This window comes from Onychomys torridus, chromosome 11, assembly GCF_903995425.1.
Source record: "Onychomys torridus chromosome 11, mOncTor1.1, whole genome shotgun sequence".
NCBI classification, from domain to species: domain Eukaryota; kingdom Metazoa; phylum Chordata; class Mammalia; order Rodentia; family Cricetidae; genus Onychomys; species Onychomys torridus.
Window position 1 is genome coordinate 14446150 of NC_050453.1, and position 22279 is coordinate 14468428.

Sequence of the window (22279 nt, forward strand, 5' to 3'; positions counted from 1 at the left end):
CTGTACTTAGGCAGGAACAAGGTATTTAAAGCAAAGTAAAATTAAAAAGGTCAACAAGATTCGGTGGGCTAGAGGAATTGGCCACAGTTCAGATTACAAGCCTCTTTCTGCTGTACACTCAGACAATTACGTGGCATACAACTCTGCCCTACACAGAGACATACTGATGAGCAAAGTATAGAATGGATGATAAAAGTATGAGGTGTCAGGACCTCCCTCTCTTAGAAGTTAGCTCATGGAGAGCCACTATGTCATATGACCAAGGAACAACAGAATGCCAGGATTAGACATATAGACGAATTCTATAAAGATATAAATGTGAATATTGATTGTATTATGCCAGAATTTGAATAATGACTGCAGCAGCTCTAGCCTGAGTATTTTTCCTGGGCACTCTGACCACTAAGAGTTAATAATACACTGCTTGGGACATGGCATAATGTCCAGGGTGGTTGAAGATTTTATTTCGGTCTAGTGTCCTTGAAGCAACCAAAGCAACCAGCCTGAGCACAGGCTGTCATAGATTCTCAAAAATTGGGTTATGGGGTTAATGAGTAAGAATAACTCTGTTTATTAATGATGTCAAAATGAGGGGAAATGACTGGAAATGATAACTCTATTCTATCATGGTTTATTAATGATGACAAAAAGATGAACAAAAGAAAGTGAAACACATGTCCAAAACCAAAAATGATATGATCTATGTTTTGGAACATCATAAATGTATCCCTGATAACTAAATTCTGTATAAATAAACACTCTGGCTGCTAGTCAGCCAGGCTGCAAGATTCTCCCAACCACCATGGCCTGGCTCACTTCCTTCTCCCGCTGACTCCTTACACTGCCGGGGATGGCTCCTGGCAGAAAATCCTCAAGGAGAGCCATTTTTTGAACAGCCTTGCTAACTAATTTTACATCAAAAATATTTCACTCAATTATAGTACATGACATGTTTGGTTTAAAGGACAAAACTTAGGATGTAGCTTGGTTGATTCTAAGTTCTAGACCAGCTCAGGACACAGATCTTATCTCTAAAAATAAATAAGCAGGCTAGGGAGATGTCTCTGCAGCTAAGAGCACTAGCTCTTAGAGAGAACAGGGGTTCAATTTTCAGTACTCGCTTGGTAGCTCACAACCATCTGTCACTCCAGTTCCAGGGGATCTGATGCCCTCTTCTGGCTTATAGGGGCACTGCACACTTGTGGTCCACAGATATGCAAGCAGGCCAAACACCTATACATATAAAAAAACTTAATGCTGAACCTAGATGGCAAACGCACAATTTCAAATTCTCCCCTTCTGTGGTGCTGGAGATGCAACCTACAGCCTTGCTCATACCAGAAAGTTACACTAACACAGAACCATACCCTCTGCCTTTTTCTGTACCATCACCGTCACCATCACCAAAGGCCAGGTCTCTCTCTCTGTGTGCAGCCCTGTCTATCCTGGAACTCACTCTGAAGACCAGGCTGGTCTCAAACTCAGAGATCACCTGCCTCTGCCTCCAGAGCACTGAGATTAAAGGCGTGTACCACTACTGTCTGGCTACTTCTGCATTATTAAAAAAAGTTTATCTAGATATTAGAGAGGGACAATTACACCTAGTATGTGATAATCCTCAAGTTCTGATAAAATATTACTTGTAAGCAAAATTAATTTCAGCAGTCTAAAGGAAACCCAATACAAGTTCCCCTTATAAGCTCAGAAGATCTTACAATACTTCTAGTGTGCACTACATTATTGAGCTGGTGACATGACTCAGTGGTTAAGAGCACTGGCTGCTCTTCGAGAGAACCCAGGTTCAATTCCCAGCACCCATATGGCAGCTCACAAATGTAACTCCAGTTCCAGGGGATCTGACACCTTCACACAGACATACATACAAGCAAAACAATACATTTAAAATAAAAATGTCATGTAAAAAATACTTCTAAAGTTAACTGCCTTGAAGAAAGAGATAGTGGTGGACTTTGATTCTGTTGCTTCTCTGAATTAAAGGACATCAGTCAGACTTCATGAAAGAGCAATAGAACACCACAATCAGATTAGCTTGTTATTCAACAGCCATTTATTGTTTCTGTGTGCAAGGCGCTGTATTAGGCGCCAGGAGAGAAAGGTAGACAACACAAACATGAGCAGAGTGGACTCTGCTCTCCAGGAGCGCACAGTCTAGAAAGAGGGACCAAGTGCATACAAGAGACAGCACTTCCCACTGGAGACAGTTCAGAGGTTTAAAGTTAGACCACGTAGGGGAAGCCTCTGGGTTCTTGCTACATCCTCCTCTTGTGTAGCAGGCATGAAAAGGGACCTGCTAGGTGTGATGAGTGGGGCTGCATCTTGGGTCTTACTTCCTCAGCTCTGGAGAGGTAACAGTCATGTGCTATTGTTAAAAGTCTAGAAGCAAAGGGGGACATGAGCCAGCATAGGGGCACCCAATGGCAGTCTGCACTGGCCAGGCTCTCAACATTAGAGCCTTTACAGAGGGCACAGGAGGACACTGAACTGAACTGGACTTGAGATGTTCACACTTTGGAGACCTCTGACAATCCCTAGGCCTGTCTTCATCTTGGAGATGAAAATGCTAGAACAGACAACTCGGAGGTCCCTGCAATGCTCTGAGCACTGTACAGCAGCACTATCAGCCCAACCACAGCCACTGAGGACCAGGGCTTGCTCTGGCCTTTTCAGCATTCCAGAAGCATCCCCCTCCCTCCAAAAAGTCCAGAGGAACGACTTTCCCAATCGCTTTCCTGGCTTTGATATACACACGCAATATGAGAAAGAAAGGGGTTGTTGGTAACTAGTTAGTGTTTCAGAACGAAGTGTGGTTGATAAAGACTAGGCAGCTTTCTCATTTGCCCAGCCTTAGCAGCTTACACCTAACAGTGACAGCCCAAAGGTGCCTGGTTACATTGCTTTCAGTTTCCACTAAGAATACCTGGAGAAGATGAAACATTTGAACCCACGCCCTTGGAGCCACGGTAAGTATGATAGCTTGTCTCAGCTCTATGACTCCTTCAACAGGTCTGTCTGAAAAGCTTGAGCCACACGGAGAGGAAAAGGAAGGTAGGGGGTGTTAAGCAGGTGTCCCAGAGAGAAAAGGTATGAAAAAGCTGGAAACAAAGTAACTCCTGTGTTACAGCTCCTTAGCCCGTTCCCAAGCAGAAACACAAGATTACTGTTGAGAGAATTTCTGTGATTTCAGAGTCCCAGTGAACTGAGTTTACTTTGCAAGCCGTCCTGAATCCTTTTTTCTTATGTAGACAAAGCTCGGCTCCTATTCTGACAGGGAATCTAGCTTCCTGGCTCTCTTGCTTCTACCAATTCTCAATCACACATGCAACATTTAAACATTTGCTCTGGGAAACCACACACTGTTTTGCCATTAAGGTCCATCATGCCAAAGTGAACAGGACGGAGAAAGAACTGCCAGATTCACACCACAAGATCCGATGCACACGGACTAGGAGGTTAGCTGCTTCATCCAGAGCAAGAGTTAGAGCCCTTAGTTACTGCCAAGAGCATGCAATGGCTTGTACTGGTTTCCCAATCCACGGAGTCATCAGTGCAAGGGAAAGGAGGTGCAATTAATTCTGCACCAAGTGAGGACTCATGGCCATTTCACTAACAATGACTGAGTTCCTCATTCCGAGAGGCTTCGAGCAAGTCACCTCTCCAAATCCATTAAAACATATTACTAAAGAGATGAAATACAAATGACAATTATGATGCAAAAATAAAGCCTGGCAAGAGCCAGTGATTGTGTGTGTGTGCAGGGGTGGGGAGAGGATGGGGTATGGAATTATAGAGATACAAGCTTTAAAATGAAAGCTCTTGATAGAAATCTTGATTTTAAAATTTATTTTTCCTTTCTGCAAGCAGGAATTACATTGAACCTGGGCACATGCCTTCAAATACTGCAAAGAAATAATTCTATCTTAAAATGTCATTTTCTGTTGAAAGACTTAGCTGAAAAGTCCCTAAAATTCTTAAGCCACATTAACATGAAGTTGCCACAATATAGACAAGAGGAGTAATTAACGTTCTTCTCTTGTCCAGATTAGCTGTACTGCTCTCTGCTCCGGCTTTTCAGACCTCATCTAGTAAGGGCTCTTTTGGGTGTGTCCTTATTTCTTTGGCATGCAAAGCTGGCACACATTCCTACCTCTACCAAACAGCCACAGAGGACACAAAACACTTTCACGTGATGGGGGTGAGAATCAGAAATCTACAAAAACTCAATTCTTTTTTTTTTTTTTTTGTAAATACTTTATATGGTAAAAATACAGCAAAAATAGGTTTTTTTTGTTCAAAGACCAAAATATATACTGCTATGGTCACGGTTTAAGAGTGGTTTAAGTAGTGTCTGGCTCCTCATTTGTGCAGTGTAGTACAGGCTGGCTTCAACCCCGGCTTCTCCAGCTTCATTCATTTATCAAAGCTAGAATCATACTGTGGAAAGAAGAAACTGGAATTACTAATATTTCCTTAGGATTCTCCTGGAATCTGGTCCATTCAGACCTGCATCCCCAGGTTCATCAAGAAATATTCACTGCAGTCACTTAAACCTAATAGGAATACTCAGCTAAGAGCCTCTAATGTTTCCACTAAAACAATAAGCAAATGGAGACGATAGGGAGAGCTAAATCTAAAACCAATTTGGTACTGTCATTAAAAAATAAGCAGGGGCTAGCGAGATGGCTCAGCAGTTAAAAACACTCATTCACAACAGCTACTTGTAACTCCAGTTCCAAGGGACCCAATGCCTCTGGCCTCCAAGGGCACCTGCACTCACATGCACATATCCACATCCGTGAGCACTCACATACACTAAAAATAACAATAAACTCTTTAAAAATAAAATATGGCTGGGCACGTGCCTTTAAGCCCAGCACTTGGGAGGCAGAGCTAGGCAAATCTCTGTGAATCTGAGGCCAGCCTGGTCTACAGAGCGAGAGCCAGGACAGGCACCAAAACTACACAGAGAAACCCTGTCTCAAAAAAAAAAAAAAAAAAAAACCAAAAACCGAAAACCAAAAACCCTGCCCCTTCAAAGCTACTCCCACTTGTTTTGTTTGTTTGTTTTGGGTTTTTTGTTTGTTTGCTTTTCTTTTCAATACAGGGTTTCTCTGTGTAACAGCTCTGGCTGTCCTGTACTCACTGTGTAGACCAGGCTGGCCTCGAACTCATAGAGATCCATCTTCCTCTGCCTCCTGAGTGCTGGGATTAAAAGCATGTGCCACCACTGCCCAGCTCTTATTTTCTTGTTTTTGAGATAGGATCTTGCTATACCTTTGGGAACCATGGAACTTACTAAGTAGTCCTGAATGGTCTTGAATTTGTGATTCTCCTGCCTTAGCCTCCAAATGCTAGGATTACAGATGTGCAACACTATTCTTGGCTAAATTAATGATTTTTAAAAATCAGTATCTTGGGGCTGGAGACATAGCTCAGTGCTTAAGAACTCTTCTTGCTCTTGCAGAGAATCCAGTTTCAGTTCCCAACATCTGTATGGCAGCTTGTAACTGTAACTCAAGTTTTAGGGGATCTGAAGCCTTCTGGGCTCCAGAGGCACCAGGCACAAATGTGCTACTCAAGCATAAATGCAGGCAAACACCACACACATAAAACTATCATAACTGAACCCAGACCAAACCATTATCCTTCCAGGAGTGGTGGTCCACACCTAGAATACCAGCATTAGGGAGACTGAAACAAGAGAATTGCCACAAGTTCTAGGCCTGACTGGACTACATAGTGAGTTCCAGGATAGCCAGCATTACAAACAAAAAACCTACAAGTACTTTTCAATGTTTACTTAGGAGTCTTCTTGTCTGTATCTACGTCTGTGCATCATGCCCATGCCTGGTACCCACAGAGGCGAGAAGAGGGCATCAGATCCCCTGGAACTGAAGCTAGAGATGGCTATGAGCCACCATGAGGGTACTAGGACTTAAACCTGGGTCCTCTGGAAGACCATTGCTCTTAACCACTGAGCCATCTCTCCAACTCCCTTTTTATTTTATTTCTTCTCTTCCTTTTGAGACAGGGTCTTATCATATTGTCCTGGCTGGCCTGAACTCACTATGTAGGCCAACTTAAGAGATCTGCCTGCCTTTGCCTTCTGAGTGCTGAAATTAAAAGCATATACCACTATGCCTGGCAGAATAAGAGTTTCTAATCATTTAGATTTTGAAATGGAACAGTGAACACTCTCAGGTAGAGTCTAAGACAGAAAACAATTAGCAATGGCAGTTTTAGAGCACGTTAATAGCCTCAACAGCTAAGGAATAACTTAGGTTTTTTAGAAAATTTTATTATAGGTTAGCTAGAACACTAAATTAATGACATACATAAAAAAAAATCTACACAGATATAATAAATCCACATAATTCCCTGAAGTTTTACAATGCCAATACAAAATCCTACAGTACTATAATCCTTCATGAACCAAAAGCAGGCATGGCATCCAATATGCTGTAAAGAGGACTCTAAACTTACCTATAGAGATACATGAAGAAACAGAGTAGGTAGAAACCAAGCTTGATCATGGCTTCTTTCATGTGTGACTTTAACTGTCCCCGATTGTGTATTTCTGTTGGATCAAACACTCCCATGTTACCACTTGGCACCATAATGAACCTGATAAAAGATACACACATTAGAAGGAAATCAAACCTCAGCATGAATACTGAAAAGCTGGCCTCTAACTCAATACATAGTCCAATCTAGCTCTGAATTTGAGGATCATCCTTACCCAGCTTCTGGAGTGCTGAGGTTCCAGATATACACCACCACGCCTGGCTCTCAGAAACGTGTTTATGTAAAATGAGAGAACCAATGGTTATGCCTAGGCTTCGCCGTCCAGACTGAGCCACATGTGTAACATACATGTCTCAACCCAGCACCATAAACAGCCTCCTCCTGCTTGCACGTCCAGGTCTCTTGATCTCTTCACTCTTGCCACATACAGTTTCCCAATGTCCTGTCCTTTTCTCTGAGTGTCACAGTTTTAAACTCCCCCTAAAGCCTACTGGCCCATCCATACCTGAATAGAGGGCATTTTTACTTGAATATCCAAATAACACCTCCCAACAGCCTCAACAAGATTACAGTTCAGAATTTTGTTACCTAAGTTCCTTGGTGATCCTTAAGGTTTCCTTCTACCCTAGTTCTTGTCTCTCATCTTGCAAACTAGCACACTGAATTCCTGTCATTTGTTCTACTATCATTTATCAGCTGTGTCTTTTGCATTCTGACTAATACAACTCTGTTCCAACAAAATAATCTCTTCTCCATTCTCTAAACTCTCAGTATCCTGGCCCTTCTCTATGCAATACTAGTGAATACTTCTCTATTCAATACATACTGCTTATGAAAACAATTTCCAAAAGTTGCTTAAAAACATAAAATGTGGGGTAGAGATGTGACTCAGTGGAACAGCTTTTCTCCATCATACACAAAACCCTGAGTTCAGCTGGTTGTGGTTAGGCACACCTTTAATCCCAGATGGCAAAAAAAAAAAAAAGTAACAGAGTGCTTATACAAGCTACAAATAAACTTTGACATGCTAAGGGCCAGTCAGAAAAGACCATGAACTTATCTTTATATGTCTTTCCAGAATCTGTAAATGTAAAGTCAAGTAGATAGGGCTGTGGATGGAATTCAGTTGGTAGAATGCTTGCCTAGCATGCACAAAGCACTGAGTTTGGTCCCCAGCACTGCATAAAGTGAGCATGCTAGTGCATGCAAGTTATCTCAGCACTTGGGAGGCAGAGGTGAGAGATTCAAGGACATCCCTGACCTACCTACTGTGCTGGCTAGTTTATATCAACGTGATTGTCTTAGTTAGGATTGCTAGTGCTGTGATAAAACACCATAACCAAAAGCATTTTGGGGAGGAAAGGGTTATATGGCTTATACTTCCATATCGCAGTTCATCACTGAAGGAAGTCAGGGAAGGAACTCAAGCTGGGCAGGAACCTGGAGGGAGAAGCTGATGCAGAGGCTGTGGAGGGGTGCTGCTTTCTGGCTTGCTTAGCTTGCTTTCTTATAGAACTCAGGACCACCAGTCCAGGGATGTACCCACCCACAATTGGCCCTCCCCCGTCAATCACTAATTTAGAAAATGGCCTGCAGGTGTTTCTGCCTAAAGTCTGATCTTACAGAGACTTTTTTTTTTTTTTTAACCTTCTGGACAGGGTTTCTCTGTGTAGTCCTGGCTGTCCTAGAACTAGCTCTGTAGCCCAGGCTGGCCTCAAACTCACAGAGATCTGCTCCCTCTGCCTCCAGAATGCTGGGATTAAAGGTGTGCATCACCACCACCTAGCTTGATGCAGTTTTTCAATTGAGATTCCCTCGTGTTAGATGACTTTAGCTTGTGTCAAGTTGATGTAAAAGTATATGGTACACTGATACAAGATAGAGTTGTTTTGGAAGAAGGAAGCTCAGTTGCGAAATGCCCCCACCAGAATGGTCTGTGGGCAAGCCTGTGGTGCATTTTCTTGACTAATAATAACAACCGATGTAGGAGGGTGGTCCAGGGAAAACAAGCCAGTAAACAGCACTCCTCCATGACTTCTCCATCAGTTCCTGTCTCAGCTGTGGAAAAGTTGGTCAGTCTTTTCTATAGCATAGCATATGTTTCCTGGGGTAAATTTTTTTATTTATTGTTTTCCTTTTTCTTATTGCTTTCTCATGAACAACCTATATATATACCAACATCCTAATCTGAGCCTCATCCTGGGAACAGATTCCTTACAATCTGGTCAAGGCCAGTCCTAGGAGACTTTGGTTTGGTTTTTGAGACAGGATCTTGTGTGTAGCCCACGTTGGCCTCAAATTCAAAATCCTCTGTTTCAGTTTCCCAAGTCATCACAAATGTGTTCTGCCACGCCTGCCCCAACTCTTTAGTCTTTTCCACACCCTTTTTACTTTATTATTCGTCTGTGTGTGTCTGTGTGTGCCAGCACAAGTGCAGGTGTGAGAGGAAGCTTCTGTTATGGCACACATGAGGTTACAGTCGACTCGCAGGGCTTCAGTCTGTCCTATCATTTGGGTTACAGGGGTCTGACCCAGGCTGTCAAGCCTGGCAGCCAGCACCTTTACTCACAAAGCTTCCCACTGGCACTCCTTGCCTTTCTTTCTGTTTATTTGAGATGGTGGTCTAACTGGGTCCCTCTGGCTGTCCTAGAACTCTCTATGTAGACCAACCTGGCCTCAAACTCACAAAAATCTGTGTGCCTCTGCATCCCCAGTAACAAGATCAAAGATGTATGCCACCACACATGATCCATTTTCATTCTAATAGTATTTTATATTTAACAATCAGCCAATGAGTGGTTATGCCCCTCAATAAACAAAATAAAAGCTTAAAAAAATAGAGAAGCAATCTACTAACATAAAAATAATTCCAGAGCAGGAGAAATGGCTTAGTGTTTAAAAGTATTGACTCACTGGCTGGCTACTCTTACACAGGACTCAGGTTTGGTTCCCAACAACACATGGCAGGTCAAACCCATCTATAACTACAGGTCCCTGGGATCCCATACCTTCTTCTAGCCTCCATGGTGTACACACACACACACACACACACACACACACACACACACACACAAATAAATAAATATTATTCCACAATTTTTCACTAGATAACAAACTATAATAGCTTGACTATAATAAGTGTTTCCCCTGGGTTATTTCTGAACAAATTTCCTGGGATGATTAATTTTTGTTGTTGTTGTTTCTTTTTCAAGGACAGGTTTTCTCTGAGTAGCCCTGGATAACCCAGAATTTGCTCTGTAGTCCAAGCTAGCCTTGAACTCAGATATCAACCTGCTAGGCCTCCTTCCTGAGTGCTGGGATTAAAGGCTTTTGCCACCACACCCCCACACCTGCCCATAGAAGGAAGATTAATCTTGATTGTCAATATAAAAGATAAAGAAAGGCCAAATTATTAGTAAAGCACACTTCTGAGTGTGTCTGTGACGTTTCCGGGAGCAATTAGATGATGAGAACTGTGACCTAATCAAGGGATTAATCCCTTGATGTACCCACACTCTGAAGGCATTACTGGGAAGTGGTGACAGGCAGCAGGTGGTCTAGCAGAAATATGTCCTTGGGGCTGTTTCTAGTCCTTTCCCATTCTCCTCTTTCTCGGCTCCCAGCTGCCATGCAGTGAAGAGGCTCCTCCTGGACAAGGGCTTGGGGCCAAGCAACCATGAACTGAGAGCTCTGACACAGTAAGCTGAAAGAGTTCTTCCTTACATTATTTCTATAAGGCATTCTGGTCACAGCAATGAGAAAAGTCTTTTCTAATTGGTCATTTACTTGTATATGTGTGCACTCTTATAATGTAATATAACTGCTGAACCATCTCCCTATCCCCTTACTTCCAAAAGTTTTTATATAAAAAATTTAGTGTTATTTAATCTGCACTGCAAAAACAAACAAAAACCTCAAAACAAACAAAAAATCCCAAACCCAAGATGCCTACTTTGCAGGCACTAAAATGCAATTTTCTTTGATATTTCCAGTATTATAGAGACAAATAAAGGCCTTACTGTCTCAAGCATTTGACTATTAGAAGAAAAGGATCTGAGACAGGGTTTCTCTGTGTATCCCTGACTGTCCTGTAACTCCCTCTGAAGACCAGGCTGGCCTCAAACTCAAGAGATCCACCTGCCTCTGCCCACTGAGTGCTGGGATTAAAGGGGTGTGCCACAACTGCCTGACTATATTACTCTTATACATGTGATTTTTGTGCTTCACAAGACTGAGTCATGCAAACTACTATCTGTCCAATATACCAAAGTAAGCAATAATTTATTCTGATTTTATAAAGTAAGTACTTTGTTGTTCTTTATTTCAATCACTGGGATATTTTTTGTGGGTAGAACATGCTGTTAATTATTTTCTTTTATCTAGAGTTTCATGTAGCCTAGGATGTCTTCAAACTCACTAAATGGCCAAAGCTAGACTCAAAGCTTCTGGTCCTTCTAATTCTACCTCCCAAATGCTGGGATTACTATCAAGCACTGGGATTATAAATATGTGCCAGCAGGCACAGCTGTTAATGTTTTTTAAGAACTACTATCATTGGCCGGGCGGTGGTGGTGCACCCGGGAGGCAGAGGCAAGCGGATTTCTGTGAGTTCAAGGCCAGCCTGGTCTCCAAAGTGAGTTCCAGGAAAGGTGCAAGCTACGCAGAGAAACCGTGTCTCAAAAACCCCCCCCCAAAAAAAAAAAAAAAAAGAACTACTGTCACAAAACAGTAAGCAAGTAAGCATACTATACTTACCTGTATATATTCCAGGTGGCAACAGGTAAGTTGAGCAGGAAGATGAACCAGTGCAATGAGACAAGCATTAACACAGTGACAGTGGTGTGGCCAATCAACTCTGGTGTGACCCACTGCAAGCAGAGGACAAAGCATGACATCTCCGGTCACCTGTCTTCCTGGCTGAACGTGACACTTAGGCCAAACTGATGAGTGTACAGAGAGCTTTTAGTTTAGACTCAAAAGCTCCAGACAGGGCTACAACTTCTCACCCTAGGCATATCCATCAGGTGACAGCTTAAAACGAAGCGTTAAAATTTCAGTTCTACTTCACCCTAAGCCAAGTCTCAAACTTTTTCCTAAACAGTCTGAACCTAGGGAAGAAGCAGAGCGCTGCTTACTTTCTAGTCCAGTGTCTACGCTACTATGCCAAAGCCTCCTGATCTAAATTAGTGTGGGCCATATCCATACACATGCCTCTTCAGTCAGAATGTTCATCTTCAAATATCTCCCCGTCCTCCCTGCTCCAAAACAATTTCCCCATCTCCTTCATCCTGAGGAAGCAAATGCCATTCAAAAAGATAAAATTAAAATAAATGGCCAGGTGTATTGATAAAAGTGCCTGAAATCTCAGCACCAGGAAGGCAGGGAAATCACTGCAAATTCAACAGGGCAACCTAGTGAGACTCTGCCTCAAAACAACAACAAAATAAGAAGAGAAATTTTCAAATAGAAGGTTGGAGAGATGGTTCAATGGTTAGGGCACTGGCTGCTCTTAGAGGGCCTGAGTTTGCTTCCGAGCACCCATAGGGGATGGCCCACAATAAATGTTTATGTGTGGCCCATACACGTAAACATAACTAAAAGTAAAAGGGTATTAACTTGAATAGCAATGGATGACAGAAGATTACTAAGCAATGTCTTTAACATCAGAAAGAAAAAATACCTGCCAGACTACAACCCCGTACTCAGATAAAGAATCAAGGATACAGCCAGGCAGTGGTAGCGCACGCCTGTAATCCCAGCACTCGGTAGGTAAGATATGCTTAAACACAGACATTTCCAAACTCCAATTCCTACATGTTGGCTGTACCTCAAGAACCTACTCCAAAATGAAGGTGTAGCCAAGAAGGACACAAGGTTAAAAATCAGGGGACCCATAACCAAATGAGAACTATGAAACAGCCTCAGAACAGCCAACTGGAGGACAGCATGACATGCGAGCCTGAAAAAGGAATGGCCCCCTGGGAGGAAAACTGATACATTCTTTTAATCTTTTACTAGCATTTAGGGGAGAACAAGTTGAAAGGGTCTTGCTATGAAGCCCAGGGTGGCCTCAAAATCATGGCAAAATTCTGGCCTCAGTCTCCTAAATACTGGAATTACAGACACTCACTACCATACCTGGCATTTTACTATAAAGAAAATAGTATTGAAGGGCTTACAGATGTGTCTGGAAACTTAGTAATAGGCAAACAGAAGAATAAGGAAATAAAGAAATGTGACAATTATTGCCCCTTTCCCCTTTTTTTTTCTTTCTTGTTTGTTTTCAAGACAGGGTTTCTCTGTGTAGCCCTGGCTATCCTGGAACACGCTCTGTAGCCCAGGCTGCCTTGAACTCAGAGATCTGACTGCCTCTGCCTCCTGAGTACTGGGATTAACGGTGTGTGCCACTACAGGGGTTGGGGATGGAAGTCCAAGGGAAATATTATCACCATCTACTGAGGCTCATCAATGAAGACTTGTTTTTTTTTTTTTTTTACAAGAGTAGATCATAATGACACAAGTATGGGAATATAACTTACTCTGAAAAGAAAAAAAGATGATACAACAAGGCAGGTATGGCGACCACAACAACAGAGGTGAGGAAGCGGGTGTTTCTAGTAGGGAATAACTAACAACCAACTCCTCTGAGCCTCCTGTTCTTGTTCTTGTTCTTTTCCCTATAGACTTAAGATAGACTTAGAAGTCACATGAGTACTGTTTTTCAAGTCAAGCAAAAAATGTCCCTCAATATATTTTTACATGAAATTTTATCCAGAAAGCTTCTTTGTCCATCTCATAAAATGAATCAGGGATAAGTGGTTTCCCTGGGTCTAGATTAAACTCTCCAACTCAAGAGGATTTATGCCAATATGAAGTTCTTATTATACTAAATATAAAATGGCCTTAAAACAAATTAACTAACCAAGTCTATTTTTTTTCCCACAAACCACACAAGAAAGATCTTCTTTCACTCAACCAAAGGCAGACTGAATGTTTTTTCCATGAGTGGGAGGTGGCAGTATGGGCACAGAAAACAAGAACAATTAGCCTCATGTAGACAAGACGACCAGAGACATGCACAGTAAAGAAACAATAGAGCATAGTTTCATGATCTAAAATACTGTAAAACATAGCAGTTCTAGCTACAACATTACAATGAATACCTAAGATCCTAAAAGAAAAAAATGCAAATGTTGATTATCTATAATAAAACTTAGTATGAAAAGAATTGGCTTCAACCAAAAATGAGTAAAGAAATGTCTTACCTTGTTTAATTTTGAGCAACATGATCTAGCGTTAATGTAATCACATTCTAAATCAGACAATGTAATGATCTGATGGTCAAGATAAGGGATTATATATACATAATTTTAGTGTTTGTAAGGTATATGTGTGTGCACATGCACCAGAGGTTGACGTTGGCAATCTTCTATTTCTCTCCACCTTATTTTTTTGAGACAGGTTCTCTGACTAAACCTGAAACTTGCTGTTTGACTACACTGACTGGCCAACAAGCCCCTGGGACCTCTCTGTTTCCACTTTCCCTGTGCTGGGGAGCAGAACTAGGTCTTTGAACAGCAGGTACTTCACCCTAAAGGGCCATCTGTCGTGAGACATATTTCCTGTTTAACAACCAATATTATTTATGTTTCAGAAAGCAATTCCAGCACTCAGGAGATGAGTGGATTAGAAGTTCAAGGCCACCCTCGGCTACACAGTGAATTGGAATTTCAAGGCCGAGATATATTTAACATTCTCAAAAGGAAAAAAAAAAAGGTAAAATATAGTAAAAAGTAAAATGTCCTCAACCAAGTATTGCCTAACTCATGGCTTTCCCCATAAATTCACATTGCAGAATGATAACCCTAGCCAGTCATCGCCTCACGTGGTCACTACTGTAGTAAAGGACGTTTACTTTCATAGTCTAGCACTTTCCACAAACAGGACACACTGTTAAGTGCAGTCCCCAGAGGAGTGTATCCCCTCCTTTCTTGGTCCAGCGCCTTGTGGAGGTACTCTTCCCCTGAACCACACCCACAGATCAACGAAAGACCTCTGGAATTTACTTTTAACAGAAATTGTGTATCCTGGACCTAAAGCCACTTTATGTCCAAAGTTTGCAGTGACTCACTACTGCCCACCTCTTCTGTCTGATCTAAATCTTCCTTCCCACCCTGCTCTCTTGCTACAACCTAAAGCAACCATGCATTCCCGGTGCTCCTTAGTCATCACTCAGAAATGAACATGCCTGTCCCTGCACCTCGCTCTTGCCCGATTGCATCTCCCCTTTTCCCTGCAGGTTTCTTCACTACTCAAACTCCACACACTCTGTAGTCTACATGAAGTTTGTTCTGACCATTTTCCAACTAATCTCTGTAAAGCTATTACTGCAACTATCCTACAACACAGGAATGTGGTAAGTTTTCTCCAAAATGCACCCTGAATGTGTAACCAATGTTAAACATTCCCATTAACATGTACATATATACATGATCTGGTGTAGACCAAGACTGTTTTAGATGATCAAATCTAGTTTTCCAAACTACAAAAAAATAGTAATTATTATAAAAAGCATTGCATTTCAGGCTGTCAAATAGCTCTGGTTCCTTACATTACAAGCTAAATAAATATTGGTCATCGGAACTGAGGCAAGAGATGTTGCCCCTTTAATCAGTTCCTCAAAGGTAATAAAATACAGGGCTCTTTTCATTAGAAATCATCAAAGTAAAAATTGCTGCTAAATAACTGGAACCGGGGAGCCACTACTGGGTGTTTAACACAAGTTCTCATTGTGTGTATCTAGGAAACAATCATCTCCAATCCTAAAGAAAATTGAAGCAGGTAAGATACAGTGGTGAGCAAGGATTCCTAATTCCAAATTTTGTCCTTTCCTATTAAAACAAACCGTCAGTTCACAATAAAGTGGAAGATATATACTCTGTGCAGCATCCTAAAGTTGCACAGTGCCAAACAAAAGGTTAAATTTGATCAGAAACGGGGACGTGATTTCTAGGGAAAAGGGGGGTAACATGCAAAAGTCCGAGTACACTTTCTAGTTGCATGTAATTACTTAAAACTGGGCTGTGCATTACACTACTGCATCACAACACTGCTGCAACAAAGACTATGACCCCCAAGAACTGGAAGCAGCCACCCTGCTGCAGTGCTAGGCTGCTGGACACCATTTACTGGTCTGGAAAACACTGTTTGAAACCCGTAACAAAAGATACTGAATCTTAACACGGACAAGATTTTTTTTTTTTTTTTTTTAAGTTTAGAAACTGGGGACTAAGTCACATGCAGTTACTGAATTTACAGATCTCCCACTGCTGGGGGCAATCAAAAACACTTTGTGGATGCTTCAGCAGTAACTCCTTTTTTAAAAAACGCTCTAAAGATCAAGCGCACGTGAAGGAAGCACGTCGCCGGTTCTCGGAGTGAGTGAGTCATCTCCTGGGTGTGGGGAGTCCCCAGAAGCACAGACACCCGCGAGGACAAAGGGGCAAGGGTGCTGCCGGGGACCAGAGAAGCCGGCAAAACCTCCCGCCCCGGACCTCGTCGCTCTCCCGGGGGCACCGGCAGGCAAGGGCAGGAGGAGAGGCGGCCGGGGGAAGCTGGTCAGGCCGGCCAGAGGCGAAGCGCGGCTCCTCCGCTCGCGACCCGGGCCCGCGCCGCCGCCCCCTCACCCCACACCTGCCGGCGCCCGCAGGGCCCACCCTCCGCCCATTGCCCCGGCGGCAGCGCTGGGGATGAGCGGCGGCCCCGGCCCGCCTCAAGCAAGGATACGAAGTAGACAGAGAGGAAGATGAGCGCGCAACAGTCGAGGAGCGAGAAGAGGAACACCACCGCCTCCATCCTCCGCCGCCGCTCCGCCCGTCAAACCAGCTCCGGGCCGCGCCGCCTGGATAGGCGGTATGCCGGGAGTTGTGGTCCGGGAGTCTCCTCCCGGCGCGATGCATGATGGGAAATGCAGTCCACTAGTGCCGGTGCAGGTAGGAGGCGGCGGGCCTCAACCTTATAGAGTGTCCACTGACTGCTGGTAACCCGCAGACACTAATAAGGAGTAACTCACCGTGTATGAAATTTCTGTCTTTTTTTTTTAAAAAAAAACTTTCTTCCAACCTTCCTCGTCTACCATTGTTGGTTTGGGGGGAATGGGCGTGTGCGTGTGCATTAGGAACTCACTCTGTAGCCCAGGCTGGCCTCTAACTTGGGTCTCCTCAGTGTTAGGATCACAGGCATGCGCCTCCACACAGGGCTGCTTTTGTGTCTGCTCTCTATTCATTTGCATTCTATAACTTTTCATCTCAAATACAAATCTAACTTTACCACTCCTGGCTTCAAGATTGAGCTCTGCCCTTCAGTTCCTGACCTGTTCCCCATTGCTTGCCTATTCTTGGTTACAGCAAGCTTTCTCACCTCTGAATTTTAAGATCTTTTTAGAACCCGATGTTTTACTCAGCATTCATTTTCTTAGCCAATAGAGTCTACACCCCTACAGACCATGAACTTCACTAAGTGCAGAACAAAGCAAACAAGGGCTCGGGTGGGTAATAAGGCAATAAGGTAGCAACTAAACACTAAAAAAGGAACTTCAGCAAGCCTGTAGAAGCCAACTATAGCAGTCAATCACTCACTCATCCACATATTTAACTTGTATTTTCTGAACAGCTACTGTATGTGCGGCACTGTTCTAGGCCTTAGAGATACGAAGTACCCACAAACCTGTACCTTGCATGGGAAGTGTGGGGGGAGACAGGAGGGAGGCCATATTGATTACAAGCACTTCTAAGCACCTGGAAGGGCGTGAGGAAACACCTGAACACTGGCAGAGACCAAGCTGAGGCACTCACACAGAATTGAAAACAATAGTGTTAGTAGATTTGCAAGGGACCGAAAAAGCCCAAGATATTGAGTTTTAAGAAGTCAAAGGCAAGGGCCTTGGAGACTTTGGGGGGGATGAACTTTTTGTTAATTTTCTTATTTTATAATTTAATTTAATCTTACATATCAGCCACGGATTCCCGTCCTTTCCCCTCTTGTCCCCCCTCCTCTCCCCAGCCCACCCCCCATTCCCATCTCCTCCAGGGCAAGGACTCCCCTGAGGATTCAACTCAACCTGGTAGATTCAGTCCAGGCATTGTTAATTTTTTTACATTTATTTATTTAGTGTATTTATATAGATAGGTAGGCGCACATGTGGAGGCCAGAGGACAGACAACCTGTAAAAGCTCTCTCCTACTGTGTAGGTTCTAGGGACTGAACTCATATAGTCAGGCTTGGCAGCAAGCCCCTATACTTTCTGAGCCATCTTCCCAGCCCATGTAACTTTCATTCTGAGACACCACCAGAGAGTTTTAAGAGAAGAAATACTTTGATCAGATTTACATTGAAAACTATATTGTTGTGGCTGTTTGGTGTGTTAAATGTGTGTGAAAGGAGAACAAGTTTATCAGTAAGAAGGTCACTTAAGAGAGAAGCTAGGTAAGAGAATTAGAATGAAGGCAAAGAAACTGGACTTGGCTGACAACATGGCAAACCCGTAGATTCATTGAGGGTTCATAGGCTAAAGTTAGAAGTACAGTTAAGATTTCTGTACCAGATTATTATGACACTCCTACTGTACCTTGTACATGCCTCAGTCAACTGTCTGAAATGTGCATGTCAGCTACTGTACGTGAGGCACTGTTCTAGGCCTTAGAGATACGAAGTACCCACAAGACTGTAGCTTGCATGGGAAGTGTTGGGGGAGACAGGAGGGAGGCCATATTGATTAAAAGCACTTCTAAGCACCTGGAAGGGCATGAGGTAACACCTGAACACCGGTAGAGAACAGGCTGAGGAACTCACACAGAAGTGAAAACAATATTGTTGGAAGATTTGCAAGGGACTGAAAAGGCCCAAGACAGTAGAAGCTTGCTGTGTTTAAGAAGAAGAAGAAGAAAAAAAAAATAGGTGGGGAGGGTGGACGGGGCTAGAAGGATGGCTCAGTGGTTAAGTGCATTAGCTACTCTTGCAGAAGACCTGGGTTCCATTCCTAGCACCCACATGGAGGCTCACAACTGTAACTCCAGTTCCAGAGATCCAATGCCTTCTTCTGGTCTCCACAGGCACTGCATGCATATGGCACCCATACATACTTGCAAGCAAAATACCCACACACTTAAAAACATTAAAAAGTTTTGAGAAGTCAAAGGCAGTCAAATAAGCATGCCTAGCCAGTCATTCCCTATATTATGATAAAAGGCAGCATATTTTGTTGGGTATTCTTAGTACCTCCACTGTAAATAGTGAGTGATTAATAAGATGGTTACAAATGATTATCAGAAGAGATTTGATTAAAAACAAACCCAGGAGTTGAAGAGATGGCTCAGTGCTTCAGTGTACTTGCAGTTCTTGCAGAGGACCAAGGTTTGATTGCCAGCACCTACATGATGGCTAACAAGTGTCTGTAGCTCCAGTTACAGGTGATCTGATGACTTCTTCTGGCCTCTGAAAACAATGCATGCATGGTGCACAGACAGTCATGCAGGTTGTCGTCAGACTTTCCTTTGGGTCGCCAGTTCACAAATAACAACAAAGAGACTATTATTAATTATGAAAATTTGGCCTTAGCTTAGGCTTTTTTCCCCAACTACTTCTTACAACTTGAATCTGTTTCTATTAATCTATGTTCTGTCATGTGGCTTGTTCCTCATCTCAAAGTCATCTCCTGTGTGCCTTACTGTGGGATAATCCTCTTGTACACTGTAAAGATTTGTCACTTGAATTGGTTTAATAAAATACTGATTGGCCAGTAGCCAGGCAGGAAGTATAGATGGGGTGACCAAACTAAGGATGATGGGAAGGAGAAGGGCAGAGTCAGGAGTCGCCAGCAAGATTCAAAGGGAGCAGGAAAAGAACATGCCATGCTAATAAAGGTACCACCACATGCCAGAGTGTAAATAGGGAATGTGGGCTAATTTAAGTGTAAGAGTTAGCTAGTAACAAGCCTGAGCTACTGGCCAAGCATTTCAAGTTCATATTCAGCCTCTGAGTCAGTTACTTGGGACTGGGCAGTCGGGACATGGAAACATCCATCCATTTTACAGCACCTGGTTCTAATGCAGACTTCTCTGTCCCCAGAAGTCCTGCCTATTCTCTCACACCTGGCTATTGGCCTTTCAGCTCTTTATTAAACCAATCAGGACACATCTTCACAGTGCGAACAAATATTCTGCAACATTTCCTTCTTTTTGTCTAATTAAAAAGGAAAGGTTTTAATTCTAACATAGTAAAACTGTACACAATAAGAACAATTATCAGGTAAGAATTATATTCACAATGTCCAGTCCATTTGTATTTGGAAAATTCAGAGAAAATACTCTATTATCCATCCTCTCTTGATGAATCCAAATTTTTGTACCTAATTTACTTCCTATCATAACTAAAGAAAACTGTTAACTATAATGTTGCGGGATATTTGTGTACACCGTGAAGATGTGTCTTTGCCAAGGTGCCTTCTCATTGGTTTAATAAAGAGCTGAAAGGCCAATAGCTAGGTGGGAGAGAATAGGTGGGACTTCTGGGGAAAGAAAGGAACTCAGGATGAATCTAGGTTAGTGAAAGAGACGCCAGCAAGAGGCAGAACAAGTCAGATATATGGTAACTGAGCCACACATTAAAATGTAGATTAATAAAAAAAGGTTAACTTAATTTATAAGAGCTTCCCAGCACTTGGGAAGCAGAGGCAGGCGGATCTCTGTGAGTTTGAGGCCAGCCTGGGCTACCAAGTGAGTTCCAGGAAAGGGGTAAAGCTACACAGAGAAACCCTGTCTCGAAAAACCAAAAAAAAAAAAAAAAAAAAAAATTATAAGAGCTAGTTGGGAAAAAGCTTAAGCTCAGGCCAAGTCTTGATAATGAATAATAAGTCTCTGTGTTATCATTTGTTAGCTGCAGGGCCAAGGAAAGTCTGATTACAGCAGGCAAAATAAAAATAAAAACAAACAAAATAAGACCTGCCTGAGCTGGCAAGATGACCCACTGGGTAAAAGTACTTTCCTACAAGCTTCAACTCATCAGAGTTCAATCCTCAGAAGCCACATGGTGAAAGGAGAGAACCAACACCCCTGCATGTGTGCCATGGACGACATGTGTGCAGAGTGCGTGCACACACACAAATAAATAAATGTACTTAATATTAAAACTGGCTGGTTGCAGAGATATTCCAGTGGCAAAGACCACTCGTTGTTCCTGCAGAGATCCACAGTTTGGGTTCCAGTACTCACGTTAGGAGGCTCACAACTGCCTGTAATTCCAGTTCCAGAGTATCTAACACACACTCTGCTGGCCTCCATAAGCACCTGCACACACACACACACACACACACACACACACACACGCACACGCGCACACACACACACACACGCTTACACAAGTAACAAGTAAAATAAAATCTTTTTTAAAACTTAAAAACAACCCACATAAGCCTCATCTCATATACATTCCCCAAGATGGAACAGAAAAGCCTGAAGATCCTGTATTCTTTGTTTGAAACAGGGTCTCAACTGCATAGTCCTGGCTGACCTGGAACTCAGGGCCTGCCTCTGCCTCCTGAGTTCTGGGGTTACGTTTGTCATCACACTGGGCCTGTCCTATATTCTTTACATGCTTTTCTAATCCTGAGAAAATGTAAAAGCTCACACTATAATCAACCACAATTATTAAATTACCATTTCCCAAAGGCCTTTAATCTGGCACTCGAGATTAGAGGCAGGTGGATTTCTGTGAATTCTAATCCAGCCAGCCTTGCCTCAAAAAAAGAGAGAAAGAAAGAAAGAGAGGGAGGGAGGGAGGGAGAGAGAGAAAGAGGAAGGAAGGAAGGAAGGAAGGAAGGAAAGAAGGAAGGAAGGGAGGGAGGGAGGGAGGGAGGGAAAGAAAGGAGGAAAAAGGAGGGGAAAGGAGGAAAGAGAAGAGAGAGAAAGGAAGGAAGGAAGGAAGGAAGGAAGGGAGGGAGGGACGGAGGGAGGGAAGGAAAGGAGGAAAAAGGAGGGGAAAGGAGGAGAGAGAGGAAGGAAGGAAGGAAGGAAGGAAGGAAGGAAGGAAGGAAGGAAGGAAGGAAGGAAGGAAGAAGCAGAAAAAGAAAAGCAGCAGCTGGGTCTTTACTGAGTCAGTCAGACCACAGGCGGCTTCAGAAATTGGATCAGAGAGTAACTAAACTAATGACAAGCAGCAACAATGAGACAGGTGAAGGAATTGCTACACTGTATCAAATGTGCAGTTTTCAACCAAAAAGGAAACAAGGAGGACGAGACGGACCGCTCAGAGGTTAAGAGCACTGGCTGCTCTTCCAGAGGCTCACAACCATCTGTGATGAGATCTGGTGCACAGGAGGAACGCATAACAAATAAATAAATTAATTAAAAAACCAAAAACCAAAAACCAGAAACTGCATCAAAGTAATCTCAACAATGAATTTAGACAAAAGCTCCCTCTGCCCCTTCCTTCTGAGACAGCCCAGGCTACTAACAAAAGGTAGACAGACTCTTCCTTCTCCTGGTGTTCTCTTCTTTCTGTTTTCTTAGTTGTGTTTGTTTTCCACAGCTCTCATTTTACCACAGGAACCCCCACGTGGTCCCGGAACTCAATGGTGAGAGAGCCTCGTCCTGCTAGTTATCCTCTGCCCTCCGCGTGCGTACCAGAGTGCCTGAGTGTCCACACTCTCACACACATCCATGAAATGTGTGTGTGTGCGCGT

The 22279-nt window shown here is 43.0% G+C and overlaps 1 protein-coding gene across 2 annotated transcripts; it reads right to left on the minus strand.

Moving 5' to 3' along the window:
- Positions 1-2050: 2050 nt before the first annotated feature.
- On the minus strand, positions 2051-17540 carry Cnih4 (cornichon family AMPA receptor auxiliary protein 4). 2 transcript variants are annotated; one of them, XM_036202659.1, is made up of 5 exons: positions 16330-17530; positions 13809-13877; positions 11299-11411; positions 6502-6642; positions 2051-4452 (listed from the first exon to the last, which is right to left on the minus strand). In XM_036202659.1, exons 1-5 carry the CDS (start codon positions 16396-16398, stop codon positions 4425-4427), a joined length of 420 nt encoding a protein of 139 aa, XP_036058552.1. In that variant the 5' UTR covers positions 16399-17530; the 3' UTR covers positions 2051-4424. The 2 variants fall into 2 exon arrangements, with proteins under 2 accessions (XP_036058552.1, XP_036058553.1); XM_036202660.1 differs by lacking the exon at positions 2051-4452 and having other exon boundaries at positions 6502-6595; positions 16330-17540.
- Positions 17541-22279: the final 4739 nt, after the last annotated feature.